The sequence below is a fragment of the Australozyma saopauloensis genome, chromosome 1 (assembly GCF_035610405.1).
Source record: "Australozyma saopauloensis chromosome 1, complete sequence".
NCBI classification, from domain to species: Eukaryota; Fungi; Ascomycota; class Pichiomycetes; order Serinales; family Metschnikowiaceae; genus Australozyma; species Australozyma saopauloensis.
This window is the reverse complement of record NC_086131.1, coordinates 2395528-2421291: the sequence shown is the minus strand read 5'-3', so window position 1 is coordinate 2421291 and position 25764 is coordinate 2395528. Positions and strand designations below refer to the sequence as shown.

The window sequence follows — 25764 nt, the reverse complement described above, 5'->3', positions numbered from 1 at the left end:
GTGAAGAACCAGAGTCAACAGATAAAGAGAAGTTATCTGAAGAATTTATATTCGTTCCTTCTTTATTTGGAATTAAATTAACATGTAGCGTGATATTTTCTCAAAACATTGTAATCTATGAATACGTGATCTTCGAAACAGAAAGGAATGGAACCCGAAGCTGTCTGAGTTCTGAAAAAATTGACATTCATTTACGAATGTAATTCAGTAAAATACTATTAAGCTAGTCCTCCAAATTCATTCGTGACAACTTCAATGTCGTAGGGACTAAAAGCGTAAATTCGAGCTCTCATCAGCAATACAATTCCAAGGACAGCACTTTTCGCTCCGGACTCAAGCTTCGAGCTTTCCTTCGATATTCTCTTGGCTCTGTATCCCTATGATGCGCCGGCCTCACATCTTCGTCGAGTCTACGTACGATGAGAAGACCCGGGTTGACCTCTTGTGCCCTTCTTAATTTTGACCGAGCTTTCCGTAGTAGATGAGGAATGGTTTTTCGAATTTTTGCCATTTCATTCAAAACTTCGTGAGCTCGCATGTTGGTTTTAGAAGCTTCCATAAGCAGCGTCTGGAACTCTGTGAACAAGGCCAAAAATGTTTCATCGCAGAAGGAATCCTTGATCTTATGAAAATGAATGAAGAGAGGTCTGAAGTATCGCGGCATTAATTTCTTTGATCCCAGATAGCGATCGTGAAACCATTTCAATTCGCAAAGAATAGACTGGGCCATGTTCTTGTGATGAACATTGACCTCCAAACATAGCCGCAATCCATAAAGGTTTCGGTCCGCCTCGAAGCGTAGTTGATCGATTTTTTTACGTTCTGCAACTAAGTTAAGTAAAGAATTTTCCACATCGCTCAAGTTCCGCTCGGCGCTATGTACGAAAGACTCGTGATGATTCCATCCGATGCTTTCTGTCTGATAGCAAATATGTTTCAATTGATCGGAGAGAAAGATATACTCAGTTTTGCAGTAGCTAGCATGCCTAAGTAGCCTATCTGTCAAAATCACCTTTTGGATTACTTGTTGGCATGTTTTGTAGAAGGATGCCCGCAAAAACTCGCGATCTTCGTGAAAGATAATGATCTCGGTCTCTAGATGCTTGTAGTTCGTCCAAAACATGTACGGATAAAATATTCTGAACACACTGTTTTGGGCTTGGAAATTTTCCGTCCGGTAAAAGCCCTTGAAATAGATAATTACGCTTTTTAGCGTTTCTTCCATACTGTTGACTCTCTCGGGTTGACAATACTCATCTAAAAAATGTGTCCTACCAAAAGCACGAATCGGCAATTTACTTTTTATGGATAAATCCGACAACAGCCCTCCTTTTGAAGACCTTTCAGGGGATGAAGTATACGAGGGCGCAATCGATTTAGCTTCTCGTGAATCGAACTCTAATGAAACTTTACTACTTTGGACGGTGTGGTAGGTATTAAAGCCCTTTGAACGTATTCCAATCCGAGCCGCGACCATAGATTCATATGTTATCGTGTTGATAGTTGAGATAGGGTTTGTTGTGCTAGGGCGCCTATCGTGGTGCTCTCTCTGGCATGGAATCTTCGATAGTCCAACCAATTGTGCCGGCAGCTGTGCATTTTCATTATCAAAAAATAATCCTTGACCATTCAATAAGCGAGGAAAAAGGTTACAACCAGACTCGTATGCCTTTTTCGGCGAGCTTAGAGAAGCTTGCGAAACTTGGCAGGGATCACGGCGCCATGTATTTGAAATTTCAGGAGCAGATTGAGGAGGTTTTTTTGAATAGCTGCATAAGTTTTCTACACTATTGTTGAGCCAATTGCCAGTATTTGTTAGAGAACTTCCGAGAACAGTCATTATTACTGGACTAGAATGTCAGACTGGTACAAAAGCTGCATTTATGAGACCATAGACTCAATACCAACCGAGAAGAATAAAAAAATAAATAATTTGCTTAGCAATTAACTCAGTTCAATTTTAGTTATAGATGATCGGCTCAAAGGTTTATTCCAGATCCATTCCTAGACAAAATTGAGTTGGCGAAAGCACCTCAAATCTAAGATCAAGACTTACCGAAAAACTAACATTACTGCTTTGAAGCATTAGAGGATTAAAATCTATAGGTTCATCCTTTGTCGTGTAAAATTGTGGGTTTTAGCTAACTGTATTAAAACAGCGATCAGTGGAAAATCAAAGAAATGTAATTGAAATCTATAATCTACAATGCGGTATCCAACTAGGGGAAGAAACTTTGGGCTTAATCAGGCAATCGTGTCTCTTAACGTCTGTGGTGGGAACTTTCGTCATCAGACAACTCGAAGGAGTCAAACCTACGCAACCCGACGGTTTCTTCGGCATCGTAGTCATTACGAGAAATTTGCATTGACCTTCTCATGGATGAAAAGCCTCCGACACCGTTGTCCATAGGTGCCATATCTTTACTGGTGTGCACGCCGAAAATCTCTCTGTCGCTACCACCGTTGTCCTCGGTAGATCTGGAAATGTTGAGCAAATACACACCGGAGAAAATGATGAGGAATCCGATCAAAAGCGAGATGATGTTGACGGCGGAAGCGGTGTTGAACCCTTGGAAAAGAATGAATGAGGCTGCAAGAGTGAAGGTCGTGAAGGTGACGTAGTATAATGGGTTGACGATAGAGGTATCGAACTGATCCAAGGCCTTGTTAAAATAGTTCATTTGGGTGATGATGCACACAATGACGATCACGATGAACACGTACGTCGAGGCGTGAGTGAGCTGATTGTTACCGGCAAAAGTCAACTTCAAAGCAATACCAAAAGCCTTAATGGACATCACAGAGATGGAGCCCACACTGGAACAAATCGAGATGTAGATCATAGGGTTTGTGTGGCCGTACTTGGGCACTATTTTGTAGATCATGAAAAGGGCATAGATGGTCACCAAAAACGCGTAGAACAAAAACGCAGGTCTTGTGGCATACTCCAAAATCTCATCCACCGTCTGGATATCCTTGTCTGGGGGCGCATGGAGCACAATGATGACCGAGCCCATCAAGCAGATGGCACAGCCCATCTTCCCCAAAACTCCAAGCTCCTCCTTCAAGAAGATGGACGCGAGAACAGCACCAATGATAACAGAAAGAGCGCCCAACGGAGTGACCAAAATGGCAGGCGCGAACGTGTAGGCAGCGAAGTTTGCAATTTCACCAATGGCCATTGTCGCAATGCCTGCCCACCAGATGGGGTTTTGTAGGTACTGATGCCCGGTGGAGTTATCACCGCCAGTACGGTTGGAGGTGTCCATGAGACCTTTTTTGGTGATGATGAAAGACGTTCCGATTGCCAAAGAGGAGGACATGGCTAGAGCCAAGCCTATATACTTATCATCGACCATGGTATAAACGAGAGTTGCAAGGCTGGGTGTGGGAGGGTGTGGGAAGGGAAGGGTTACTTATATATGTGACTGGGTAGTCAAGAGCACGGGGATTGTGAACAAGTGAAGAAGTGGAGTCTTCTTTGGTGGAAAATTAGGAGGTGTGTATGGGGGTAACCTAGGTTAGCGTGGCTGCAAACAGGAGATGGATACAAGCAGGAACTCATGGAGAGAGGTGGCTGTGAAGGTGGAAGATGGTGGTTGTGGAAAATGGTGGATGGTGGATTTTTTCTATTTCAAATTTGACTTTGAATGAGTTGTAATTATTTACTGAATTGGCGAGTGGAGCTGCTGACTGTTAATTTGTGTATTTTTTGTCTGGTCCAAGTTGAATAGGCAGAGAGTATTAATGTTTAGCTGGAGAATACTGACACATATGGACTACTTTTGAGAAATTAAATATTTCGAAATCAATTCGAGATTGGAAATTTTTGAGAAGTTCCTAAATCGCATCAGTTGTTAATGTAGACGATTACTACCCTCAATGGCCGTGAAGAGTGAGGCTCAACCCACAAAGCTCCAACACACTCATAGCCAAATATTGCACTTCTACAGGATATATAATCCTTTTGACTTTTGCCTATCCATACTTTCACCATCATCCATGGGAACGTTCTTGAAGCACAAGTAGTCGTGCCGTCAAATGAAACCAATCAAGCCAAAAGCCAAAATTAGAAGCCAAAATTATACGATATTGATATTTCCAATTCCTTCTTCTTCTTTAAAATCTGAAACTGCCTGCAAATCATAGCTACATATATCTGTCCCACACCGTACATCTAAACGGCACGTGCCAATCTCAACGTGACCTTATCGTCACCCTTCTTATACCCTTACACAACCATCCGTGTTCTTTACAAACCGTACCACACAACAACCACTTTTTTCCCTTCATTGACACACAAACCTCACAGCCATACTGCTCAGATCTCGAGACACCACTGCGTCTCTTGGAATTCTCACCCGTACACGTCAAATCCTAGCTTGCGCCACATATCTGGGGTAACTTCATAATAGCCATTCTCGATTCTAGGAGCGTTTCAAGTATTAAAAAGATCAATTTTTCCATCTGATTTGAATTACCCGCGTTTGAAAAACCCCGCGATGTCTTTAGCTGGCGAAAATAGCACTGTTTTGGATCTGGACTCGGGCTTCCGAAAGCTACTTGCTTCCCATCTGTCGGTGTATGATGCTCTAACAAATCCTGATTTGGACGCGAATGAGTCTGAGGAGCCGGAAGCGGTGCCGGAAAATAAATTCTTGGCGGTGTCGCCGATGAATGTGTCGCCGCTGCCGCCCTTATCTGCTCGTGACAGAAATAGTCCAGTTCAAAGTTGGCAAACGGTCAATTTGCCCGCAGATTCACTCCCAGACTTTGTGAGGCCTTTGAAGTTCAGCTCGCCTTTCAGCTGCGCAAGTCCGCGCCCTGCAAGTGCTTCTATTCTCTCTAATAGCACCGATGACGAATTGCCCTCCGAGTCACTCGTGATGGTTCCATCTGTAAGCAAACTCAAGGTTTTGGTCTTCGAGACTGATGAAGAGGATAACGACCCGATTGATGCCAATGAGCTCAAGCTCGTAACTTCCCGGAGCAAGACGACAGGTGCTACCGCTGGTTTTGATGACGATGACGAAACACTCATTCCGCCAACCCAGATCAACTCGGTCCCTGCGTTTCTCAATAAGCAAAACTCCCACCAGTCTTTTGTAATGCCAAAGATGTCGTTGTCTCAAGATAGTGTGAAGTTCCAGCTCACCATTATCAGTGGCAACAATGAGGCAATGAACCAAGAATGCAACGGCTTGATCGCAATGTTAGAAAGTACGGTGCATCCTCCCAGTTCCTCCACCCATCTACATGTCTCGTATTTGGCATTGAGTCAAACACCGCTGAAACTAGAGCTCAGTCTCATCCACAATTCCGATTGCTTATTTATTGTCAACGATGGTCTGTTGGTTTTAGGTGAGGCCATGACTGCCGTTGCTAGAAGCGTATCTGAGGATGTGAGTTTGTCTAAGGTCACCATCATCAATATCTTGACCACAAACTACTTCATCAATCTATTCGATATCATCAACAGCGTCAATCCATACCAGATATGGAAAACAACGACCTTTAAGACCGAGAAACTTTCTGATAGGATTAAAGCTTATGTTGAAAGCGAGATGGCTGCACACAAGAAGCGGCCAGTGTCAAAGAAAAGTAAAAAGCTGGCAAAGGGTAAGAAGGCTAGACGAAACAGAGGGTCAAGATCTTTATCTACCGAGAGGAATATCACTTGTCAATTATCTCAGGATTACAGATCTCTACTGACAACTTTGCAGGATGAACTAGCTGCATCTCTGGGCTTAACCGAAATCGATCCAATCAGTTTCTCATCAAGTTTGAATCATTTGAAGGCTTTTGTCAACAATGTTCCAAAATCATTTCCATTCGGTTCTCCTGATGATCCCAAATCTTTGAAACAACTTTTGATAATTTGCGGGTTTTCTGTTGGTGTTGGAATGGGCATTTTGCTTGGGACAACTAAACTTGTCCAATTTGCGTATCGTCAATTCAAACGGTTGAAGGAAGTTTCGCAGGCTTCCTTAGCAAGTTCGAAACCTGAGAGTCTCGTTGAGATCTCCGTGCTTCCTAGTGATTTCTCCACAGTGCTGGTCACTGATAAATTTCACAAGGCCACGGAATATTTCATGGAGGGATTAGATGATGTTTACACGCATTTCGTCGTCAAATCACCCTGTGGCAATTTAATGACATCATTTGGATGGTTTGTTGATAAGTTAGTGGCCGAAGTACGCGACTTGAGTGCCTCTGTTGCACTGTCGGCTCAAGATGGTTTAGACAAATCCGTCTCTATGCTTTCATCTATTTTATGAATCAGGTGACAGCGTAGGCACCTTTGAAAACCTCTAAATTTTATTTCAGTTCAGTTAGTTTAAATACGAAATTACTTATTTCACTTCGTCAATTCCTCGATCATTTGCCGATATCCTCTCTTCGATTATTTCATTGATTTAACTATGTACAAAGAAATCTTTCCGTACCTCAACTCACCATAAAACTGACGTTCTTGTAGAATTCTAACATCGGGTTCTCTCCCTTCTTGGTCGTTGTGGCTTCTACATCAGCCCATTGCTCTAAAAATTCACGGTGATGTTCGACTTTTGCTAACTTTCCGGTTACTTGGCGATAGAGATCCCTAGCTTGGTTGAAATCTGTAGCAAACATGATATCGAAATAGCCTTGGTGGCACATAAACGTCGAAACATCCACCATTCTATCTTTGAGAACTGTTTGCACCACTGGTGCATTGTAGTAGCCTGGAATGGTATTTGAAAAGCTGTGGAAGTCAGAACAGATGAGCGAGTGTTCAGGAAACCGGTGCTTGAGAATTCTAAAGAACTGAAGAAGACGTGTTGGTATGAATTCACCAGGAGTGAGGTTATCCTTCAAGGGGAAGAGTTTGTTCTGCCATGCAATTTTAGTGGGAGAATGAAGTAATGGATGAATATTATCGACTTTGCGGGTGAAGGGGATCATGCTTGCGAGTTGTTTCAAGCGGCCTCCAAAACTTTGAGTTTGAGGAAGAATTGGATAAGCACCGTTTTCTCTCAAACGTAAATATAAATCAGTATGGTAGCTCAACTCGGGAGTATAGAATTGGTAAAAGTCACCAAGTTTGTCAACCAAAACATGCCCCTCATATGGGACGCCTGTGTTGGCATCGTATCTCACCAAATCATGGGAAAAGTTGTCGAAGACCTCCAATGCAATGAAGAAACAGTGGTCTTCGACGGTGATATCCCAATCAAAGATAGACTTGTTGTAGATCTCGAGTTTGTTTGTATCCAAACCACGAGAGACAAGCTTCTGATTGAGCGCCAGAGAAAGCTGCTTCAGCGCCAATTGCGAGGTGATCTCGATGATCTTATACTGCGTTCTATTGTAAATGTCAGGCTCTGTGTTCTTGATGTAGTTCAAAATGTTGCACATTAGGGTACCATTACCACCGCCCATCTCGTAAATGATGAGATCCTCGTACGGATAACATCCGTTGAGCTTATAGTTCACCAAGATGTATCTCGCAAGAGCCTCTCCGTAAAATGGAGAAAACAACTCCGTCGGAGTATGCCACAACTGCAATGACTTCTTAGACTGTGGGAACAGGCCTGCCGCCACCATATCTTGCTTTTGCACTGTTTGAGCATACTTTGCGAGTCTCGTCTCTGGCTTAGTCTTCCCCGAGTCCTCAATTGGTGGTGCAGACTTGTTGTGGAAATCTTGGAACGGGCTCTCTTCGGTCTTCTTGGCCTCGTCATACTTCAGATAGGCCGCCTTCCACGAGTCCATGAACTCGTCCGCGTCCTCGAAATTGTTGTAGTCAAAAGGCTTCTCCGTATGGAAAATCTCCACTTCCTTGGAGAAATAGCCATAGTTGGGGTTGTACAACGAGTCCTCAATGAAGTCCGAAACGAGCATTTTCGTGCGGTGCGGCCGTTTTTTCGAGTTGGCCATACGTGCCGACGTGGTTGTGGGATAACTCTGGAACACATCTTGTGGTGTTTGTTTCTCAAACGGATAGTTGGTTGCATTCTTGTAGATGGCCTCTATAAGATTGACCTTTTTGTCGCCTGTCTCTCTGAGCAACGGATGAGTGGAGTCAGAGGGAGGAAAACGGAGGTCTTTATCGTTTTCTGTCGAAGACTTAGACTCACGGGATGCTTTCTCTTTGGATATTGAGTCGCCAGAAACCTTGAACGCAAACGTCTCGGGCGTTATGGAGTATTCATGGTGGCCTTTATCCGACTCGACCTTGAAGGGGGCCAGTTTGATTTTCTTGAAAAGATATCTCCTTGAGTTGATCAGGCGGTGTCGGAGAAACATGGTTAGCCATAGATAAGAGATGAGTCTGGGGTAGAGAAGACGATAACTTGTAGACGTACTTTATACAATAATAATTTCTACGATTAGGGCTCGAAATTATATGTTTGCATAAATGAGATAAACTTTCCTAGTCTATTCGTTCCTTTCTTATGGTTCATGGTTCAAGGCTTACGACAGGCTAGAAGACCATAGGACTATATGGACCCTCTTCTCACAAGATAAAAATCAGATCAGAGGAAAAGTCGATTCTTGTTTTCTCGTTTCTCGTTTTCTCTTTGTACAGCCTCGTCTAGCCATGTCCAGTCTCATAAACTCTTTTCTACTCTCTAGAGATTGTCTGTACCATCAATTACATAATGCAGAGCCTGCTACACCTTCTGAGTGAGTAGGCTATTAACAACAGCCTCTCTTTAAAGCGCAATACACGCATGCCAGAGTATCTCGTGACCATGTACTCTGTTTGACCTTTTGTGTTCTAGTCTAACTATCTTTCTTGAACAATGTATCCTTCTGTCCATCGAACTCCTCTATCGTCTCAATGACGGTTTTAATGTTATCAATGCAATTACTGATCGCAACACGGATCACACGGTCGCTGACTCCTGCAAACTTGCATTGGAGTACATTTCCCTCGGCGATAAACTCCACTGAAATCTCATTCTTCTTCAATACGGGATCCGCGGCAATGGAGTTTCGGGCAATTGAGGCCTGTTTCTCGGTCTCGAACGGAATCTGGATCGTGACAATGTGATCTAGGGCCATTTGTCTGAGAAGAAGATGTTCAGTCTTGAGAAGAATGATTGGCATCAAGATACATAATTAGGGAGAAAAGGATAAAAAAATTAAAGAATTGAGGTAAATTTTCGTTTTGTTTTCAGGTACACGAAAAGACTTCTGCATTTATGTTGGCTTTGTTTTAGTTTACAATAAGTTCTGTTAGGTATCATCTATTAATACAATGCAATATGGGCTGTCCTAGTAGTCACCAACTCCTGGAATCTTGATTTCCGAAGCAGGCTGTTGCCAGTTCAATTGTTCGCAAGGAACCAATTATAAGTTACGTGTGTGCACATGTCCTGTTACAAAGACTATCTGGAGCTTGACAGGGCTTGTGGCTAGGGTAGTTTCGTCGTTAAATCATTGAAAAACGATCCAGTATGATTGGGACTTTTCATTCTTAGACAGAGCGGCCAGCATTGTTATGCAGCTGTGGATCGTCGATATCCTCTTCCAAAGCGGTATTCGCTCTCATACACAGCGCCGTCTCTTCGTCGTCGAAAGTTCCTATCTATACTGGGGTTTTCGGTTTGCAAATCGCCGTTTGCTGTAAATTGTGGCCCGGAAATTGGAATGTGTTTTCTCGTTTGAGCTATGGAGCATGTCGTCAGGGAAAGGGCTCTACTTTGTCTCTTGAACGCTGCAAATCTTGCCTGTGAATACGATCTGCGACTATTGTTAGTTGTCTGTGTACTTTGTGTTTTCTTTGCCAGGAACAGTAGAGACTGCTTTCTTTTGTAATCATCTGTTAGCGGGCCCATGAAAGTGTTGGGTCTGCTACTAGAGATACTCAGCCCTGCTCTGTAATTGCGTGAAAATTGACTCAGTTTGATTGAACTCTTGTGCGCTTTAGGCGTAGAACCTGAGGACGCATGAAAGAATTGGCCCCGCAGAATTGCGTTGGCTTGGGCAAGTTGCTCGAGAAGAAGTTGATCGCCTTGTTTCGACATGATGGTGTCGTCGTCCTTAGTGAGATGGCGAGCGTGCTTCGAAGTTTGTTTACCAGGAGAATCGTCTCCTCTTTGCGATGCTGTGGAAGCGTGTTTTGATGTAACTCTTGTTTTAGAAAGATCTTCTTCAAACACATTGGACAATGAGACATCGTCTTTTGTTCGTGATCTTACTGTGTTGCGTCTCTTAGGATGTTTCGTATCTATTCCATCTGAACCAGTCATATTGACAATCGGCATTCTTCTGTTCTTGAGCTCATTCATGTACAAAGTCATCAGCTTGGACCATTCTGACTTGTCAGTGGCGTTTTGGAGTCTCAATTTGGCTACCTTCAAATTGTCGCCAATGTTTGCGTCAAATTCTTGCATGACAGGAACACGTGTGACATATTTTTGGCTGCTCAAATGTTTAAGAGCTTTTTGTTTACGACCAAGGAACTCAGCAGCATCAATAGACTCCAAAAGCTTCTTGATGCTGTATGACTCGCCCGGTGGAATCGATTCAGGGTGAGAGGGCGTGACGCAACTCATTCCAACTTCTTTTCTAAGAACATGGTCAATATCAACCTCTGAGAAGAAAGCGCATGACTGAGGGACATCTTGGATACCAAGTTGCTCGCAAAACATAGCTCTCGTCCAGAGATTACTGATTTGAAGCAAAAGGGCACATTGAAGGCTTTGGTCTTTACGGACCATATACCGCAACTCATCGTGCACGGTTATCATCAAGCGAGCATCAAGTCCAAACTTTTCTATCAAATACTCCATCGATATTATCAATAGATGGAGATAGTCAACACCACTGCTCTGGATAGCCCAGTTCACACGTGAAGTCAAATAATTGTTCTTGTTCAAATACTTTCGAGTCAATGCATCGGTGATCGAAGCTCCAAGGACAGGCGTTCTAGGGTTCTCGAGATGCGCAATGGCCTCGAGGGCATTGAACATGACGGATTCAGTTCCACCATGGTACATCCTTTTCTCTAAAACTTTTGAGAAGCTTTGAAGGCCTTTCGTTTGAGCATACAACTCTTGTGCTTTCTTTGCGGCTTCACCATCACTGAGATTATTACTGCACTTTTGAAGTAGTTGCGTTGCAAATTTAACTCCAGCGCCATAAATCCTTCCGTAATTGAAAATTTTCGCATCGTTACGCAGGATTCCCATAATATCAGCAGTTCTTGAATGTAGATCTGTTTTCTCGTTTTTATCACCTTCAAGGGTCATCCAGCCCAAAGCAGTCGATCCATGCAATTTGAACATAGAGTCCCCAATTAATGAAGCAATCCAAAGCTCTTCTGAGTCAACATCAGCACCGACAAAAACATAGTCCTTTGGTGGGACGACCATTGCCTTGAGCTCAGATCCAATACGATTACTTTTGCTATTCGAGGCGGTCAACCATGTGTTTTCTGTTGCGCGTCGAGTAACAGTTCCCATTGTACAGAACTTAGGAATAATCATGCCAAACTCCTTGTTGGATTTCGATTCGGCTTTAGTGTTGAAGAAATGATTGCGATCTCCACTTGGATCAGAATAAACGACAAATTGATCCATTATCCGGGCGCGGTTTCCCATCCAGTAGGAAGCCGTAGCATTAAGATTGAGAATCTCGGATGCGTATTCATATTCAGATGAAAGTTCCCCGCTATCGAAGTACTTGACATAGCTTTTAGACATTATCAAAGTGCAGCGACGTTTTGGGCCTTCCGGATGTGGAATTCTGAATAGCTCGTACGCACGCTTTCCCTCACGAAGTAATGAAAAAACATCAGCAAACTCCTCAGGGTTAAGATCGATCTTTAAGTATTTTTTCTCAATTAGTCTTTCAATCTCAGTATCGTTTGCAGGAACTTTGAAACACCAGCCAGCAGTGTCAGTCCATACAAGAGGATAACCCTCCCATTTAAGGCGAAGAAGATACGGTGTTACTCTGGTTCGGACCGATAAATTGAGTTCCTTCTGCGATTCTCCATTTTCATCTTTCACCGTTTTGAAAAGCTCCCTGTACCATTCGGGATATCCAGTGAGAAAAGCTTGTCTTGCAGAAGGTGTTCCATCTTTTCGGGTTCTAACTTCTTTTATAGACCAATTGAGGTGCATAAGCCATGGATCATTCTCGATATCGGGCTTGATACTATCATCGTTCTTTTCGATGTACTCAATGAGGGCATTCGCACGGCCACGAAGAATTGAACCAACTTTCTCTCTGTTTTCTTGGTAGATCTTTTCAGCCGTTTGAATATATGACTCCCATTTCGTAGTCGTAGGACAGAAAAGAGTTCCCAACAGCTTCAAAGCGGCGAAGGAAACAGGGTGAGGATTCTTTGCTCGGAACTCAGGTAGCAACTTCTTTGTCACCTGATATGATACACCCACATCTTTTGCACAGTATGCCATGAGTTCTTGAAAATTGTCCACAATCACACGGATGTCTGTGCTTGAAAACATGTCTCTGGCTTCTTTGTCCATTGTTATCCCGCAATGGAATTCTGCTGCGCTCGCCAAAGAATTTGTGGTTCCTTTGTTGAGCCATGGGTCGTCCATTAACTCTTGCGCAATATCCTGCGGCGAGTAGTTGATGTTGCTCTCATTCATGTCAGAATCGTCCGAATCTAGTTCCAGAGACTCTGACTCTTGCGCGTCCTTCACCGCAGACTTGTGTTTTCTATGAGCATGCCAGAGAGGGCGCTGTTGCGAGCAAAAGCCACTGGTGGAAATGTGAAGCGCCATAGCATCTAAAAAGAATGCCTTTGATTGTTTGATGTTGTACTCTTCCTTTACTCTTGCACGATCGTAACTTACATTGTATCCAGCCAATAGCTTCGGTCTGCTGTGGGTATCTAAGGGTATGAGATGCTCAAAATCATCTTTCAGGTCTTGAGTATGGTTTGTGAGTACAGGAGAGACCCAGCCATACCATGCTTGCGAGGATGCAGCAGTTGCCATAACCGGGTAGTTGGATATTTTGTAAAGCACCTCCACATCGAATACAAGAGCATCCTCAAGCGGGTAATCAACTTTACGAGGCTCTTCGTCTGGTGCATAGCGTATCCATCCCAGCTCAAATTTCCAAGATTTGGGCATTGGCGGGAGTTCAACCTCTTTGTGAAAAAAGGACTCGGCCAAATCTAGATACGGTTTGGAAATTCGGCCGCCGATTCTGTGGAAATGTTCGTCCAACGTACCATTCCCGACCAAACTCGGGAAATTCGGTATATCAATTGGCTCTGTGATCTGAGTCTTCTTTCCTAGAAGATTGACATTTTTCAAATGATCCTTAGACAAGGCTAGGAGGCTGGAGTTTGCCTCATTTTTAAGATAGTCAGGATCCGATTTGGGGAACACTTTTCGGTGGAGATTATTCGAGAGATACTGGATTCCCACCTGGTTGATTCTTGGTTCCTGGTGATGAACACAAGAATGATGCAACAGACGACACAGCCAGAGCCGATGTAGGCGGTAGGTCCAATCTCGGGCTCCAAACAAGGCATTGTGTTGGCGAAGCATGACTGCTTCTAAAATATTGTATTGGTTCTATGTAGCGTATTTTGATTTACAAATAGAAGTGTCACTGTGTGGCAAGGTGTATGTTTGAGGGTCCTGTGTGGGAGGCACGGGTGTTCACTTTCAAGGCTTATGTTTCTCTAATTTGCTGTTGTTATTGTGGGGGTTGTTGTGTCTGGTGAGAGATGAGCTTTGACTGAATTGGATTGAAAGGTAAACAGAAAACAGGAAGTGAGAGGTCGGTACTGCATGCTGGGCAGTGATGTTGGGTGCTTCCGAGTGCTAAGTGTATTTAGAACAGATTTAATTGATCGTGGCGATTGGCAACAAGTGAAACAGGAATATATTTTGATTTCTGATACTTTTCTTAAGGTCTTCTCTTTTTGTGTTTGGCTCTTGATGGCGGATAGGGTGTTGCCAGCAGAACTATGGCAATCACAAGCAGTTGTTAAGTGAGGACCTTTTATAATTTTGCGTAGAAACTCGGCGAATTCTACAATACTCCATTAATTTATTCATTTTAGTTGATTATGAATTCATTAGAATTCACAGTTTCACCAGGTTCATAGCCTTTCTGTTACACGGCCAATAGCCCTGGAGTGGACCAACGACACATAGTCATAATTGTGAGATATCGGGCCCAAATTCAGTTTAATTTGTAGCAAACGAAGAATAAACATTCCACGATTTTGAGTACTCTTTTCGCCAATTTTCCTCTATTCAAGCATTATACGTGTCACATACCATAATCCACCCTAATTTCTCGCCTACTAGCTCCAGGCTCAGGAATGTGTCTGGCCAATCTCGGACGTGCAAAAATAAGAAAAAGTAATTCTACAAAATAAAATATACAGCCCCTATAATCTAGACAAAAGAAGAAAAAATCCTTTCTTCACTCGCCGTTTCCCTGTTAATTAGCGGAACCGGACACCATCACCCTCGCGCATCTACCTCATTAACACTTCACCGCCGCAGCCATGCCTAATCGGGGAATTCGTCAATAGACCCTGACCATCAAAACATTACCCAAAACCAGAGTGGCCAATCACAATCAAGACCCCCAAGCAAAACCAGAAGAAACATTTGAAAATTCAAGCCAAAACCACCCATTTTAAACCCATTGCCACCCTCCCATAAAAATTCCGGCGCAATCTAGCCTCTAGTTTGCCCTTCTGTTCTGTGAATAGTCCTCGACCTGCGCTGCAGTCCGCCTAGTACTCTTGCTCAACCCCATACTTAAAGTACAGGCCGTGCGCACAAACACAACAAGTACACAGTTTTTTTCCAATCCACTGTTCATTTTCCCAGTTCGGTTTCAACTATTCTAATGTCCGATATCAAGGCCTACAAAAAGGCCGACTTGGCTATCATTGCCCGTGAATTGGGCCTCCCCGTCCGTTCCAAGGACACCAAAGTGACTTTGCTTGAGAAGCTCGCCAAACATGCTGAAGACAGCCCTGCTTCTTACAAGGAGGCTTTGTTGGTTTTCAGCAAGGACGATGATGACAGTGCTGAGACTGTCACTTTGGTGGAGGCTGATGCCACCGAGGAAGAGGAAGAACCTGAGGAGATCGATGTGGAGGTTGATGTTATTGAGGATGACGATGAGGAGGAGGCCGAGGGTGATGAGGATGACGAGGAGGAAACTGACGTTGCCGATGATGAGGAGGATGACGCGGAGGACAAGGACTACCAAGCTGGCCCTCCAATTGATCTCAAAGAGAAGCTCGTGGATCCAGCCATTGCTGCCACCGAGAAATTGTACGAGATGCTCTTGGAGTTCACCGACAACATTGGCTTGACTAGTGCTGAGTACAACGACCTGGTCAGATACTATCTCTCTAGCGTGGTCAACTTGTCCTACTTGGAGCTTTTGGCTGAGGTTGGCTACTTCTTGTACTTCTATGTACCTGTAGTGGAGGCTCGCAGAAACAAGTTCTTGCCTCAACTTTTGAAGGACAACGTGGCTTTGTTGAACACATCGCTTCCTACTCTTGACTTCTCTACTTTGTTGGACATCAACGTCATCACTGTGTTGGCTCAATGGATTCTTTACGCTATCTTCGTGCCAGGTTTGATTTCCTACTACGTCAACTTCTCCAGAAAGGTCGTCTACGTTGAGACTGATGACGATGAGGATGAGGAAGACTTTAGATACGTTGTTAGACTCTACCGTTTCGACCCCTTGATTTTCGCCTTGTCCAAGCTTATCTTGTTTTACTACATCATCAGAAATGGCGCTGTGGTCTCTACTCTTGACACTTACGAGGGCGTTTTCCACGCCTTGAAAGAGTTTTTCTTGGTCAAATTGGGCATCTACCATGACTTCGCCATTGGTATGGGTAACTTCCCATTGGTGATTGGTGCTGCCAACGTGGTGATTGGACTTTACTCTCAATTCGAAGACTTTTAGTTACTGGGTTGAGTCAGCTCCAGATTCTCTTTTAAAATACAAAAAGACGATTACTTAGATAGAAGCTGGAGCTACCGAAATTCGCCCTGTTTGCTATTTACGATGTTCTTCTTCCCTGATAGGCACTCGACTCCTGCAGCCACATCCTAATTGGTTGCAAGCCCTTCATTTCTCAACGTGTGTTTTTATTATTATACTCACAAAATTCAATAGTGTTCTTCAACGGTTGTCTCTGTAGACCTTTTATACTGGCGTTGTGTAGTCAAATTAAATAGATTAGATATAGCTTCATCTTCAAACGGCATCGAATTGTGTTAGATTGTTAGCTTTTGGTGGACCAGCCACGCAAAAGGACGCTAGGACACTACTTAAGGGGCCACTTTGTCTTGATACCAATCAGACTAAGGTCGTCGGTGAGTTCATCTGCATTAGCACCGGTTGGTCCAACGAACAGCTTCATAATTTTGGCAACCAAAGCAGCATCATTCAGTTGTTTAGTATTTTCCTCTCCATATGCTGGTTTAGGAGCAGCTCGTCTTCCGGGACGTCTCTTCACAGGCATAGGGTTCTCAGAGAGATTAGTGTCCGAACCAGACGTTCCGTAATCGTACAAGGGGTTTTGGAAAATTAAGTGACGAGGGATCTTAGTCTTGTTCGCGACATCTTTAGAAACTCCGGTTTTCGAGGGCGCCTCACCTGTGATGAGCTTGAACTCGTTCTCAGTGACTAGAGGCATGTAGTCGTCCACAATAGCCTCATGTTCCCTATTAGTGAAGACTTTCGAATATTCGTCAGCTTCAACAGCAATGTCCTTTTCAATTGTCTCGCCATCTTCTCGAAGAGATGCGCAGCGAAACACTTCCTTGATTTCGTTCGAATAGTCTTGTTCCACAAAGCTGCCGTAGAGCTTGGCACTTTCACGACCACGAATGTTGGTGATATCGCCTTCTCCAGCATTTTTATGACTTCCAGCCTCCTCTAAAACCAGTCTCTGGTGCTCTAAGAAGTTTTTGAGCTTTTTGAGCTTGTTAACCATGACCGAGTTCATGGTCTTATACAGCCTATGCGAGGTTTGATAAAAACTCATCAACACCTTGAGCTTGTCATACGTGTGTTGAATTTTTAATTGGAGAAGGTCTGCATCAACTTGTGCCTGTCTGTTGTCGACATACTGGCGAAGCTCTTCATCCATTATAACTTGATTTGTGTTGTCGTAGAGAATCTTAGAGCCTTGAAGAAGCTCAAGCCTTTTGAGAAGATGTCTCTTCTTTGTATTGTAAATATCTTGCAGGTGAACCAGGGCCTCGTGATCAATGTCCAGGATATATTGCTTGACCAATGCTCTTTTGTTCTCCTTCTTAATATTCTGTGTCGCTATCGAATCTTTGCTTGCATCATTAAAAAGGCGTGCAGGGGTCTGATAATCTTGCTTCTTAGTGAGATTAAGTGGTGAGAATTCGAGCGAAGGTCTGTTCGTGGGATACTGTGCGACGCCGTCAACTACTGTCACTTGGGAGACCTCTTGATACCTAATGCGAGTTGTGGACTCCAGCGGAAAGAATCTCTTACTGACAGGTTTGAGATTCGGGTCGAATTCATCTGTGGTATCAACCTTCGTGGCGAAGGCCAAGTAGTCTTCAAGATGGCGATCGACTGGGTCTGGAGAGGCCACAATCTCCGAATTGGATCCCAGCTCCTCCTCCGAATCTTTTGACTCTATCTTCAACATGCTTTCGAGCTTTTGAACAGTCAAACCGTCAGATTGCGCCTGGGCTCGAAAATCGAATATGGAACCGGCGGCACTGGCCAACACCATATCCACCCTTGGCAAGTACGCCAGAGCAACGAGCCACAGCGTAAAGACCTCGTTGGGAGTCAATGGTGATTTGTCTGCAATGAGCGGATAAGGCATGTAATTTTGCGGAGGGAATGGAAGTGGTGGCATGGCGGGATACAACTCGGCGCCTACCTGTGGTGCATTCACCATGTTATCAGGCATCACCATAAGAAGGTCTCTTTTAATGGACGGAAGGGCCGGGTAGATAAAAGGAACCATTGCTCCCAAGTTGGTTGAGTTGGTTACACTGTTTAGCAGAGGTGCCTTTGGTGGAGGACAACTACTAATAGTTCTTTCTAGCTGCAACCGCTGGGAAGCAGAGAGCGCCACGTCCACATCGCAAAAGAAATCTTTGGCCCTGAAAGGCAATTTCAAAATGGGATTGAACCGCTCGGGTACACAATGTGCAAGCGAATGCTCAGTGGAAGTACCATTGGCGGTCAATGGGTTCACAGAATCGGAGGAAAGCGTCGAACTATCATCGGGAGCCGTAGAGCTCCGCGACAGAAGAGAAGACTCAGTCTTGATTTTTTTGAACACCCGTGCGACGTCTTCTAGCGGCGGGAAATAGACACTGTGCGGTCTTTTTTCTGTAATTACTGTCAGCATGAAGTGTAGTGTGTCTGAGAATTTATAGTAGATTTACGACAAAATATATATGCATGTGTTTTGCTGAAAGCTTCAAGTGAGGATTTCTGTGGACAACAAGTGGGCTGGTAGTGTGTTGTGCCTGTTTAGGGGCAGTAACTGGAAAGAGATATGGGTGCAAAATTGACATTGAGTAAAAAAAAGGCTCTGGTGGTGTCTGCAGGACACTCTGGTTGGATTGCAAGTGGTTGATTTTGCGGGAGGTGAGCATAAACTTGTTTTTCATTTTTTTTAAAAGAAGTTGCATTCGGTTACAGCAATTTTGTACAGTTCAGGTTCTGGATTTTGTTTGGTGTCAAGTTGGTCTGCCGCCCACATTCAACCTGACAGAGTTGAGTAATTGAGTTTTACTCGCGTTGATCGAATCCAATTGGATTTGAATAGTCTACATGGTTCTGCTCTTAATATTTCATTTAACATACATTAGAATTCTTGATATTGTAGTCACAGCAGTTTTGAAATGTTAAGAATTGGCATGATTTTTAGAGGCACTCGAAGAACAGAAAAATACAGTCGCTATTCAAAAACAAAAGACAGGAAAAATTATTCGTATAGTAAACCTTCCATCGCAGAGGAATCTGCGAAAAGTATTGTACTGAACAATGTGCTCCCTAATTTCTGTTTCTTTCATTGCCCTGGAATACAAGACTTCGTTAATAATTCCATGAAAGGGAAGCAGAAAAGTAAAAAAGTCGTTTCTATCCAGGAGCTTCTCATTATGTTACATTCGTGTCTTCTCATTTCTTCATATTGATTGGATTCGTGCAACTGTGAACACGATCAAAGCAACTTCAGTTTTACCATTTTTGCTACCAAGCGGGACTTTCGTCAGATTTACAATCAAAGATCATCGTCGACTTATACAGTTTACTTACTTCGTAGGTTCATTGAAGCTAAATCCAGGCATTGAGCCACATCCTCTTGCAAATTCGATCACATACGTAGTTAAATTAAGATTTTTGGAAGAATGCCTCAAACTTGAGATTGAAGTATCCAAACGATCTTTTTTCCCCCTTTTTTTAGATTCGTCAAAACATACCTTTGGGAGCAAACCGGATCTGTATTTTGCTCAAATCGTGTATTTCTACCTAATTCTTTGATGCGACCTTTTCATGAAAATATTGCAAGTCAAGCTAGTATTCATGTTGTTTGTCTTTTTTCCCTTTCTCTTAATCGGGCCTAGGGCATGTTTTTGAACACCCAACACTCAACAAGAACAACATGTCTAGTACCCGGGAAAACCAAATTTTGAGAGATCCATGTCAATCTGAAACAATCCAATATTTATTGTAAAGGTATTGCTAGTTGGCCAGTTGGAGCTCAATGCGTCATCTTGAGGATGTGCAATTCTCATACAAATGTAGCTAGAAGTCGAGCTTGTTGGGAAAAAAGTCCGAAAAAAGCTCTGCAACTCAATGAAAGATAATTTAATGATCCCTCGTTATATATTTTCTTTCTTTCATTCAATACAGACACGAAGAATCTATCGAGAGAATCGCCGCCATGTAATCATTTTACACCACATACTTCCCAAATGAATTATGCATTTCTTTCAGTGATGCTTCCGGATTAAATAGTTATGATTTTTTAGACAAGGCGATATCTTCTTGCGTTCCATCTTATACGCATACCAATACTCTAGTTTCCTTTCGAAGCATCGCATGCTTGCCATGTATTTACAAGAATTTTCATTTCTCTTCCAACGCTATATTGGTTGAACTCCAATACTGATCGGGAAGAATTGAGATTCTGAAGCATAGAAAACTCGAGAGGAGAAACGCTCAGGTCTTTCATTATCTTCCGAAAAGAGACTTTGCAAATCATATGAGGACTTAATCAGAATAACGCAATGCCTTTTCCTTGAAAATAAGCCAGTTGCAGATTGCAAGGGTTGGAAGTGTTTCTTTATCCAGGCCTCGCTTTACTAAGGTTTCACTAATTGCAGTATCATCATTTTGGTAGTACACCTCATGATGAACTAGGACCAGCAGGTCAGCAATCTCGTATACGGGCTTTTTCGAATAATACTAATGGAGAACGAGATTAGATTGAGATATGAATAAGTTCAACAAATGATTCAATCATACTCATAGAAGAAGCTCCTCTAGATAAAAGAACTGCAAATATTCCTATTACAATGCAATGCCAGTGAATAACAAACGGACCTATTTCGTATGCACATTTATTTGAATGAAATTTCCGTTTAATTTTCTAAGTTTCAAAAGAATATGGAAACTTAGTTGCCTCGCAGACCACCTCCCACCGAACTATACCATGCTGCCGACCAGCTCGCGAAAGGAAGTTGTCTAACACCAGATTGATTTCTTTTACGTGAATCGTAACAACTTGCTAAGTCTAGGAACATGGGAATCCCACCAATAAGAGAAACGCTCTAATCTGGTCAATGGCGGATACTCTTCGGGGCCTAAAATCTTCTTCCACGCTTTTGGAACTGACTTTAGATGCGTTGTCAAGAGCATAAAAGAAAGACCCTCTCGGCTCCATAATGAATCCCAAAACATGTTGATATTCATAAGGGCATCCAAGCTACCACAACGAAAAATGTCTTCGAACGCGGGTTTTGCCTCATCCTTTTTGCCCAGGAGAAAAGCATCTTTGAATTTTTTGTAAGAAGGTTCCAGCGCACATTTAAGAAGACTCATGAAGAAATCGCCAGCTTCAAATGATACAAAAGATTCTACAAACCGTCGGGCCTTAAACCGACGATCACTGAGAAAAATATCAAACAGGAAGGTGCTCAAACTTTCACATGCCACCACGAGTATGTCAAGAGCATCTTTCACAGCAAGTTGCTTGGAGAATTTCAAAATTGCTTTGAGAAATGATTGTCCTTCAAGTGTCTTCAATTTGTCAAGAAGTTTCAAAGCATCGGCATCTGTAGGAACCCGGCCTGGTCTCGCGATGAATTGTTTAATCAAACTCACAGCCTCTTTCTGATGAATCTCAGGTAACGTTTGTCCTATTGTCTTCAAATTGGTGTATTTGAGATGAGAGCAGAGGCCATGTAACCTATTTGCCAGCTGCGGCATTGTGATTGACGCAAGAAACGATGCGCCAACTCGTTCAATCAAAACATTGACGAGTGGACAAAGGTCCATGTTCCGTTTGTGCAATCTTTGTTTAACCAAGATAGATTTCACTAATTCATGAACAATTCTTATCAAGCAGACACTTTCTTAATCAGATAATCTGATGTAAAAAATTGTTATTGTTTTTACACCAGGATTTGCGGCAGACCGACTTGATCCAATGAATGATTCTTCAGGAGGGCTGAAAACCCCATGTGGCACTTGGTCTTCAACGGACCGAACTGTGAATTGGGCGAGCTGCGTAGGAGTTAATGGAGATGGCAGGGCGTTTTGTTGAGCAGCAGGAGAATTGGGATGGTGGCGTTTTCCCTTGTTCCGTTTTCTCTTTTTCGATGAAGGAGTAGTCAATGGAATTGATCGGTCGTCCTCTAAACTAGCGGAATTAGTGCTATGATGTTTTCCACCCTTCCTCTTTGCTTTTCTTTGTGAAGTGGATGAAGATGCCTTAGTGTTCTGCCGAGCAGTCAACGGAGATAGTTGGGTGGCCTGCGTACCAGTTGATGAATTGTGACATTGTTTTGTTCCCTTCTTTCTTCCTCTTCTTTTTTTTGGCGATGGATGTGGTTGAACAATCTCGGGAGCAGCCAATACATTCGTTTGGACAGCAAGCAGATCAGTAGATGAACTATCTATCTTTTGTTCTCCCTTTCTTCTTCTTCTTTGTTTCCTTTTTTTTCGTATGGTGACTGAGGACGACTGTGGAACCTGTGAAGGAGGATCTATGAGTGGCACAGCTACCACCTCCAGCTTCTTGGAGTCTTGAATAAATTGCAGAGAGTTCATTGGAGTATTTAAGGAACGCTCTTGTTTCACGTTGAGAAGTGATGTCGATTCAAAAGTAGTAAATATATCTTGACAGATGCCGGCCAAAGTGGTACTTTTATAGTGTATTTTAGGTATGCAAAATGTATTAAAAATGCAGAGTATTTCTATTTGCGTGACTGTGTTTCAAAATGAAGGAGATTAGGCGCCATACCTCGAGTTGACGTTTCTACCTGCAGGAGAACGAACATTTTGCATACTAAAAATATCGTAAACAGTCTTGATTCGATACAAAGAAGTCCGTGGACTGATTCAGATTCGTATCGGAGTAACTCTTTGATGACAAAAAGATTGACTTCTCAAATGAAATCTTGAATTCAAAGTATCCTTTAGTTCTTAAGACAAGACGTTGAAGTGTGAACGAACCATGTAAGATTCAAGGATTTGACGATGATGAGTAGTCTTTACGATTGATAGTCACTTTAAGAAAAAGCAAAACCTTTCACGGATTCATACGACCTACTACTTCAACTAGTTACAACGGATTCCCAGATTATCATGGGGCTGCCAGTTCGAACCTGACGTCAAGATCTCAAGAGTCAGATTTCTTACGTGGGGCTGCGAAATGACATACGATACAGATACCACAAAGTTCAACACTCATGAGAATTGAAATTCAACACAATCGGTTTGTGTTTTCCGACATGTAGAGCTGCCAGTAGTACTTCTCGTAAACGTCAAAGCATAACGACAAAGACGCAGAACGCCAGTGCAAATACCAGCTGAGAGTTCAGATTGTGGTTCTTTATTTTTTATTTCAAGGATTCTCTGAGAAGATACTAAACTTCATGCTATTTACTATGATAGTCACATTTCTGTCTTCAGTCGTAGACTGCACATGGATATAGTGTGCAGGGTCAGCATTCTTTTTGCAACCATGGCTGTCTAAAACCCACATGCCAAAATATTGGTCTATATATGGTGTGCTTTCCACCAAGATCTACTTGAATTTCTTCATCATTATTTCCAGTTGAAGTCTTCTGCATTTGTTCATCTGTGCGATCATTCGTTTATCAAAGCGTTTCCCAATGTTTCCTCCACAACTTGAGCAAAACTCGAATGAGGCCATAGCTTCGAGCATACATACTCAAACTACCAAATCTCAAAACGAAAATTCTATGTGAACTTTCCCAACGAACCAAGCTACTGTGGAAGTTATCCACGAACGGCAGTGTAAGACTAGGGATGTTTATCGTTTTTCCCCCTCGGCTGCTCAACAAGTACCGCAACCATCTCTTCCTCCTGCTTATCAGGTACCTCAAGCAGCTATCCAGATTGCTCAGCGAATGCCCTGCCAATTACCATATGACGTTTATTTGGTGACTGGAGCAACTTCGTCCTGTAAGAGTGAGAAACTAAGAGTTCCAGCTGGCACTTGGGTGGCACCAAACCAAAAATAAAAAAACCATGGCTCAGTAGATCGTTCGCCAATGTCTGAGTGGTGCTGCAGAAGTTAATCTGAAATGTACAGAGGAGCTTTGAGCTCGGTAAAAGCATCGTATTCAACTACTTCAGAAGTTGATCGTCAAAAAGAACCAATTGAGACGAGTTAGGAACCAAATACACTGGTGAATCAAAAATGTATGAAATTGTGGAACTGCTAACAGAGAAAAACGCAAACCAAAGCTCGAGTATTTCACGGAAGAAATATAATTTTGAAGCTCTTCACCGTGCTTTGAAAGGAAAGAATTTCTTTAACGAATTTACCATGGCAAATTTGAGAAATTTCGTCATTTTCATAAATGGACGCATTAAGAAGCAAAGACCCATAAATTTCATCTAAAGAGTATTAAGGGATATTCCTAGACGCAGTTAAAGAGCTTATGCAAGACCAGTCCAGATCCCCACAGATGCCGTTGCTTTGACTTTTGTTGATGTATTGAAAACCCTGGAAGACGATCATTTCTCAGAGGATTGTCAAAACTCCTTTAACTCTTGCAGAGAAGGTTCTGTTCGACATTCTCAAGCTGGTTTGTGACTTTTTGCGCGCTTCGCTGTACGGAATAAAGAAAGTTTTGCTCAATCTTGGGATGAGACTGAGCCCTTGGTGCAACAACTCGTGAAAGTTTCTGCATTGAAATCTGCGTTCGACACAATTTATAAGGTACTCTTTTCCGACCATTGTAGCATCATAGGTCCATTTTTCGAAGACTACCTCAACTCTCAGTTGCTGTCAAAGCGGGCCTTCTCTAAGGCAATTCGCTCAGATTTGGGATCTAAAGATGCTATATTTGATGCATTTTGGACTTCGGCCGGTTTGTGTTTTGTTCTCGCCTGTACTAATAAACACGATGTACCAATGCCTTGGTTAATAGGTCACGCTAGATCCTGCTACAATCCTCATGAGGTCATGCGAATATCGCCTCTTTGTCCGAAGTGGCTGAGTTTCTCTAATCAGGGTTGGATGATTTTCATATTGACACATCCAATAATACCAAAAGAGTGCATAATGAACTCACATCCATTAGGATAGTTTATGATTGTCTAGTACTAAAAGTCATAGCTCCACTTTTATATGGCCTTGCATCAATCAATAAATCTTAATCGGAAGATCTTGAGGCAAATTTTTCCGAGTATCATAACTGTATCGAGGAAAAGAAATGAGCTATCGTCTCTCAAAAGAACGGCCAGACAGATCCCTTTGTACCCAGAGAATTCCTAGATCTTGCTGGAGAGTTGGAAAATGGTTACATCGAACTAGCCACACAAAATATTGTCAAGAGAAGAAACAAGGGTCTTTGTTTATGTTTGAGCAATCTTTTTCAAAGGCGGAGGGGCGTATCAAAAAATCACCGTGCTCAATTCATTGACACAAGGTCAGTTTGCAATCATTCAAGTGATCAAGCAATATTCCCATATTCTTGAAGTAGGACGTCTCTATTTCAAATATTAACGCTCACCGCTCAAAACGGCTGCAAGGGCTTTTCTTACTCGTATCATGACTCTTGAGTATTAGTTAATCCTACCATCCTCCATTCAAAGCCCTTCAATTATGGAATTTCCAATTAGAGCGTTAAAAAAAACATAACTCCATTTATTTATTTTTTAACCGTACTGTTCATCGAGCCACTACATCTCAACACTTCCTCTCACAAACCCAATTGAATCAATCTTCAAATTGCGAAAACTTAGTTTCCACCTGAACCAAAAACAATTTACATTAGCATTTAAAAATTCCATTCCCAGTACAAAGTAAGAAAATCTCTAAAAACTGTTTCCCCAATTGGCCCGCTCTCTCACCTGTCCCCTGTCTCCTACCACTCGTTTCTCCACATATCCTCACTCGACGTGCACAACACATGTGTATACTCCCTACTCTTCTCTATTATTGGACACCGCCAAACATCAACCCGCCTAATCCGAACCCCATTCCTTTCGTGTCAAGTTCTTCTGGTCTTCTAGCAAGGGCAGCCA

At 42.7% G+C, this 25764-nt stretch overlaps 8 protein-coding genes across 8 annotated transcripts; 2 read left to right on the top strand and 6 right to left on the bottom strand.

Annotated features, from left to right (window-relative positions):
• Window positions 1-292: 292 nt before the first annotated feature.
• On the bottom strand, window positions 293-1840 carry PUMCH_001050 (uncharacterized protein; the record flags this gene model as incomplete). The annotated part of the gene is made up of 1 exon (XM_063020120.1): window positions 293-1840. One exon carries the CDS (start codon window positions 1838-1840, stop codon window positions 293-295), a length of 1548 nt encoding a protein of 515 aa, XP_062876190.1.
• Window positions 1841-2261: 421 nt separating this feature from the next.
• On the bottom strand, window positions 2262-3359 carry PUMCH_001049 (uncharacterized protein; the record flags this gene model as incomplete). The annotated part of the gene is made up of 1 exon (XM_063020119.1): window positions 2262-3359. The coding sequence occupies one exon, from the start codon at window positions 3357-3359 to the stop codon at window positions 2262-2264; it is 1098 nt and encodes a 365-aa protein (XP_062876189.1).
• Window positions 3360-4502: 1143 nt separating this feature from the next.
• PUMCH_001048 (uncharacterized protein) lies at window positions 4503-6278 on the top strand (the record flags this gene model as incomplete). The annotated part of the gene is made up of 1 exon (XM_063020118.1): window positions 4503-6278. The coding sequence occupies one exon, from the start codon at window positions 4503-4505 to the stop codon at window positions 6276-6278; it is 1776 nt and encodes a 591-aa protein (XP_062876188.1).
• A 169-nt stretch (window positions 6279-6447) lies between these two features.
• Window positions 6448-8286, bottom strand: PUMCH_001047 (uncharacterized protein; the record flags this gene model as incomplete). Its single annotated transcript, XM_063020117.1, has 1 exon — window positions 6448-8286. One exon carries the CDS (start codon window positions 8284-8286, stop codon window positions 6448-6450), a length of 1839 nt encoding a protein of 612 aa, XP_062876187.1.
• Window positions 8287-8766: 480 nt separating this feature from the next.
• PUMCH_001046 (uncharacterized protein) lies at window positions 8767-9093 on the bottom strand (the record flags this gene model as incomplete). The annotated part of the gene is made up of 1 exon (XM_063020116.1): window positions 8767-9093. The coding sequence occupies one exon, from the start codon at window positions 9091-9093 to the stop codon at window positions 8767-8769; it is 327 nt and encodes a 108-aa protein (XP_062876186.1).
• Window positions 9094-9485: 392 nt separating this feature from the next.
• On the bottom strand, window positions 9486-13523 carry PUMCH_001045 (uncharacterized protein; the record flags this gene model as incomplete). Its single annotated transcript, XM_063020115.1, has 1 exon — window positions 9486-13523. One exon carries the CDS (start codon window positions 13521-13523, stop codon window positions 9486-9488), a length of 4038 nt encoding a protein of 1345 aa, XP_062876185.1.
• A 1324-nt stretch (window positions 13524-14847) lies between these two features.
• On the top strand, window positions 14848-15933 carry PUMCH_001044 (uncharacterized protein; the record flags this gene model as incomplete). The annotated part of the gene is made up of 1 exon (XM_063020114.1): window positions 14848-15933. One exon carries the CDS (start codon window positions 14848-14850, stop codon window positions 15931-15933), a length of 1086 nt encoding a protein of 361 aa, XP_062876184.1.
• Window positions 15934-16297: 364 nt separating this feature from the next.
• Window positions 16298-18379, bottom strand: PUMCH_001043 (uncharacterized protein; the record flags this gene model as incomplete). The annotated part of the gene is made up of 1 exon (XM_063020113.1): window positions 16298-18379. The coding sequence occupies one exon, from the start codon at window positions 18377-18379 to the stop codon at window positions 16298-16300; it is 2082 nt and encodes a 693-aa protein (XP_062876183.1).
• Between the last annotated feature and the right edge of the window lie 7385 nt (window positions 18380-25764).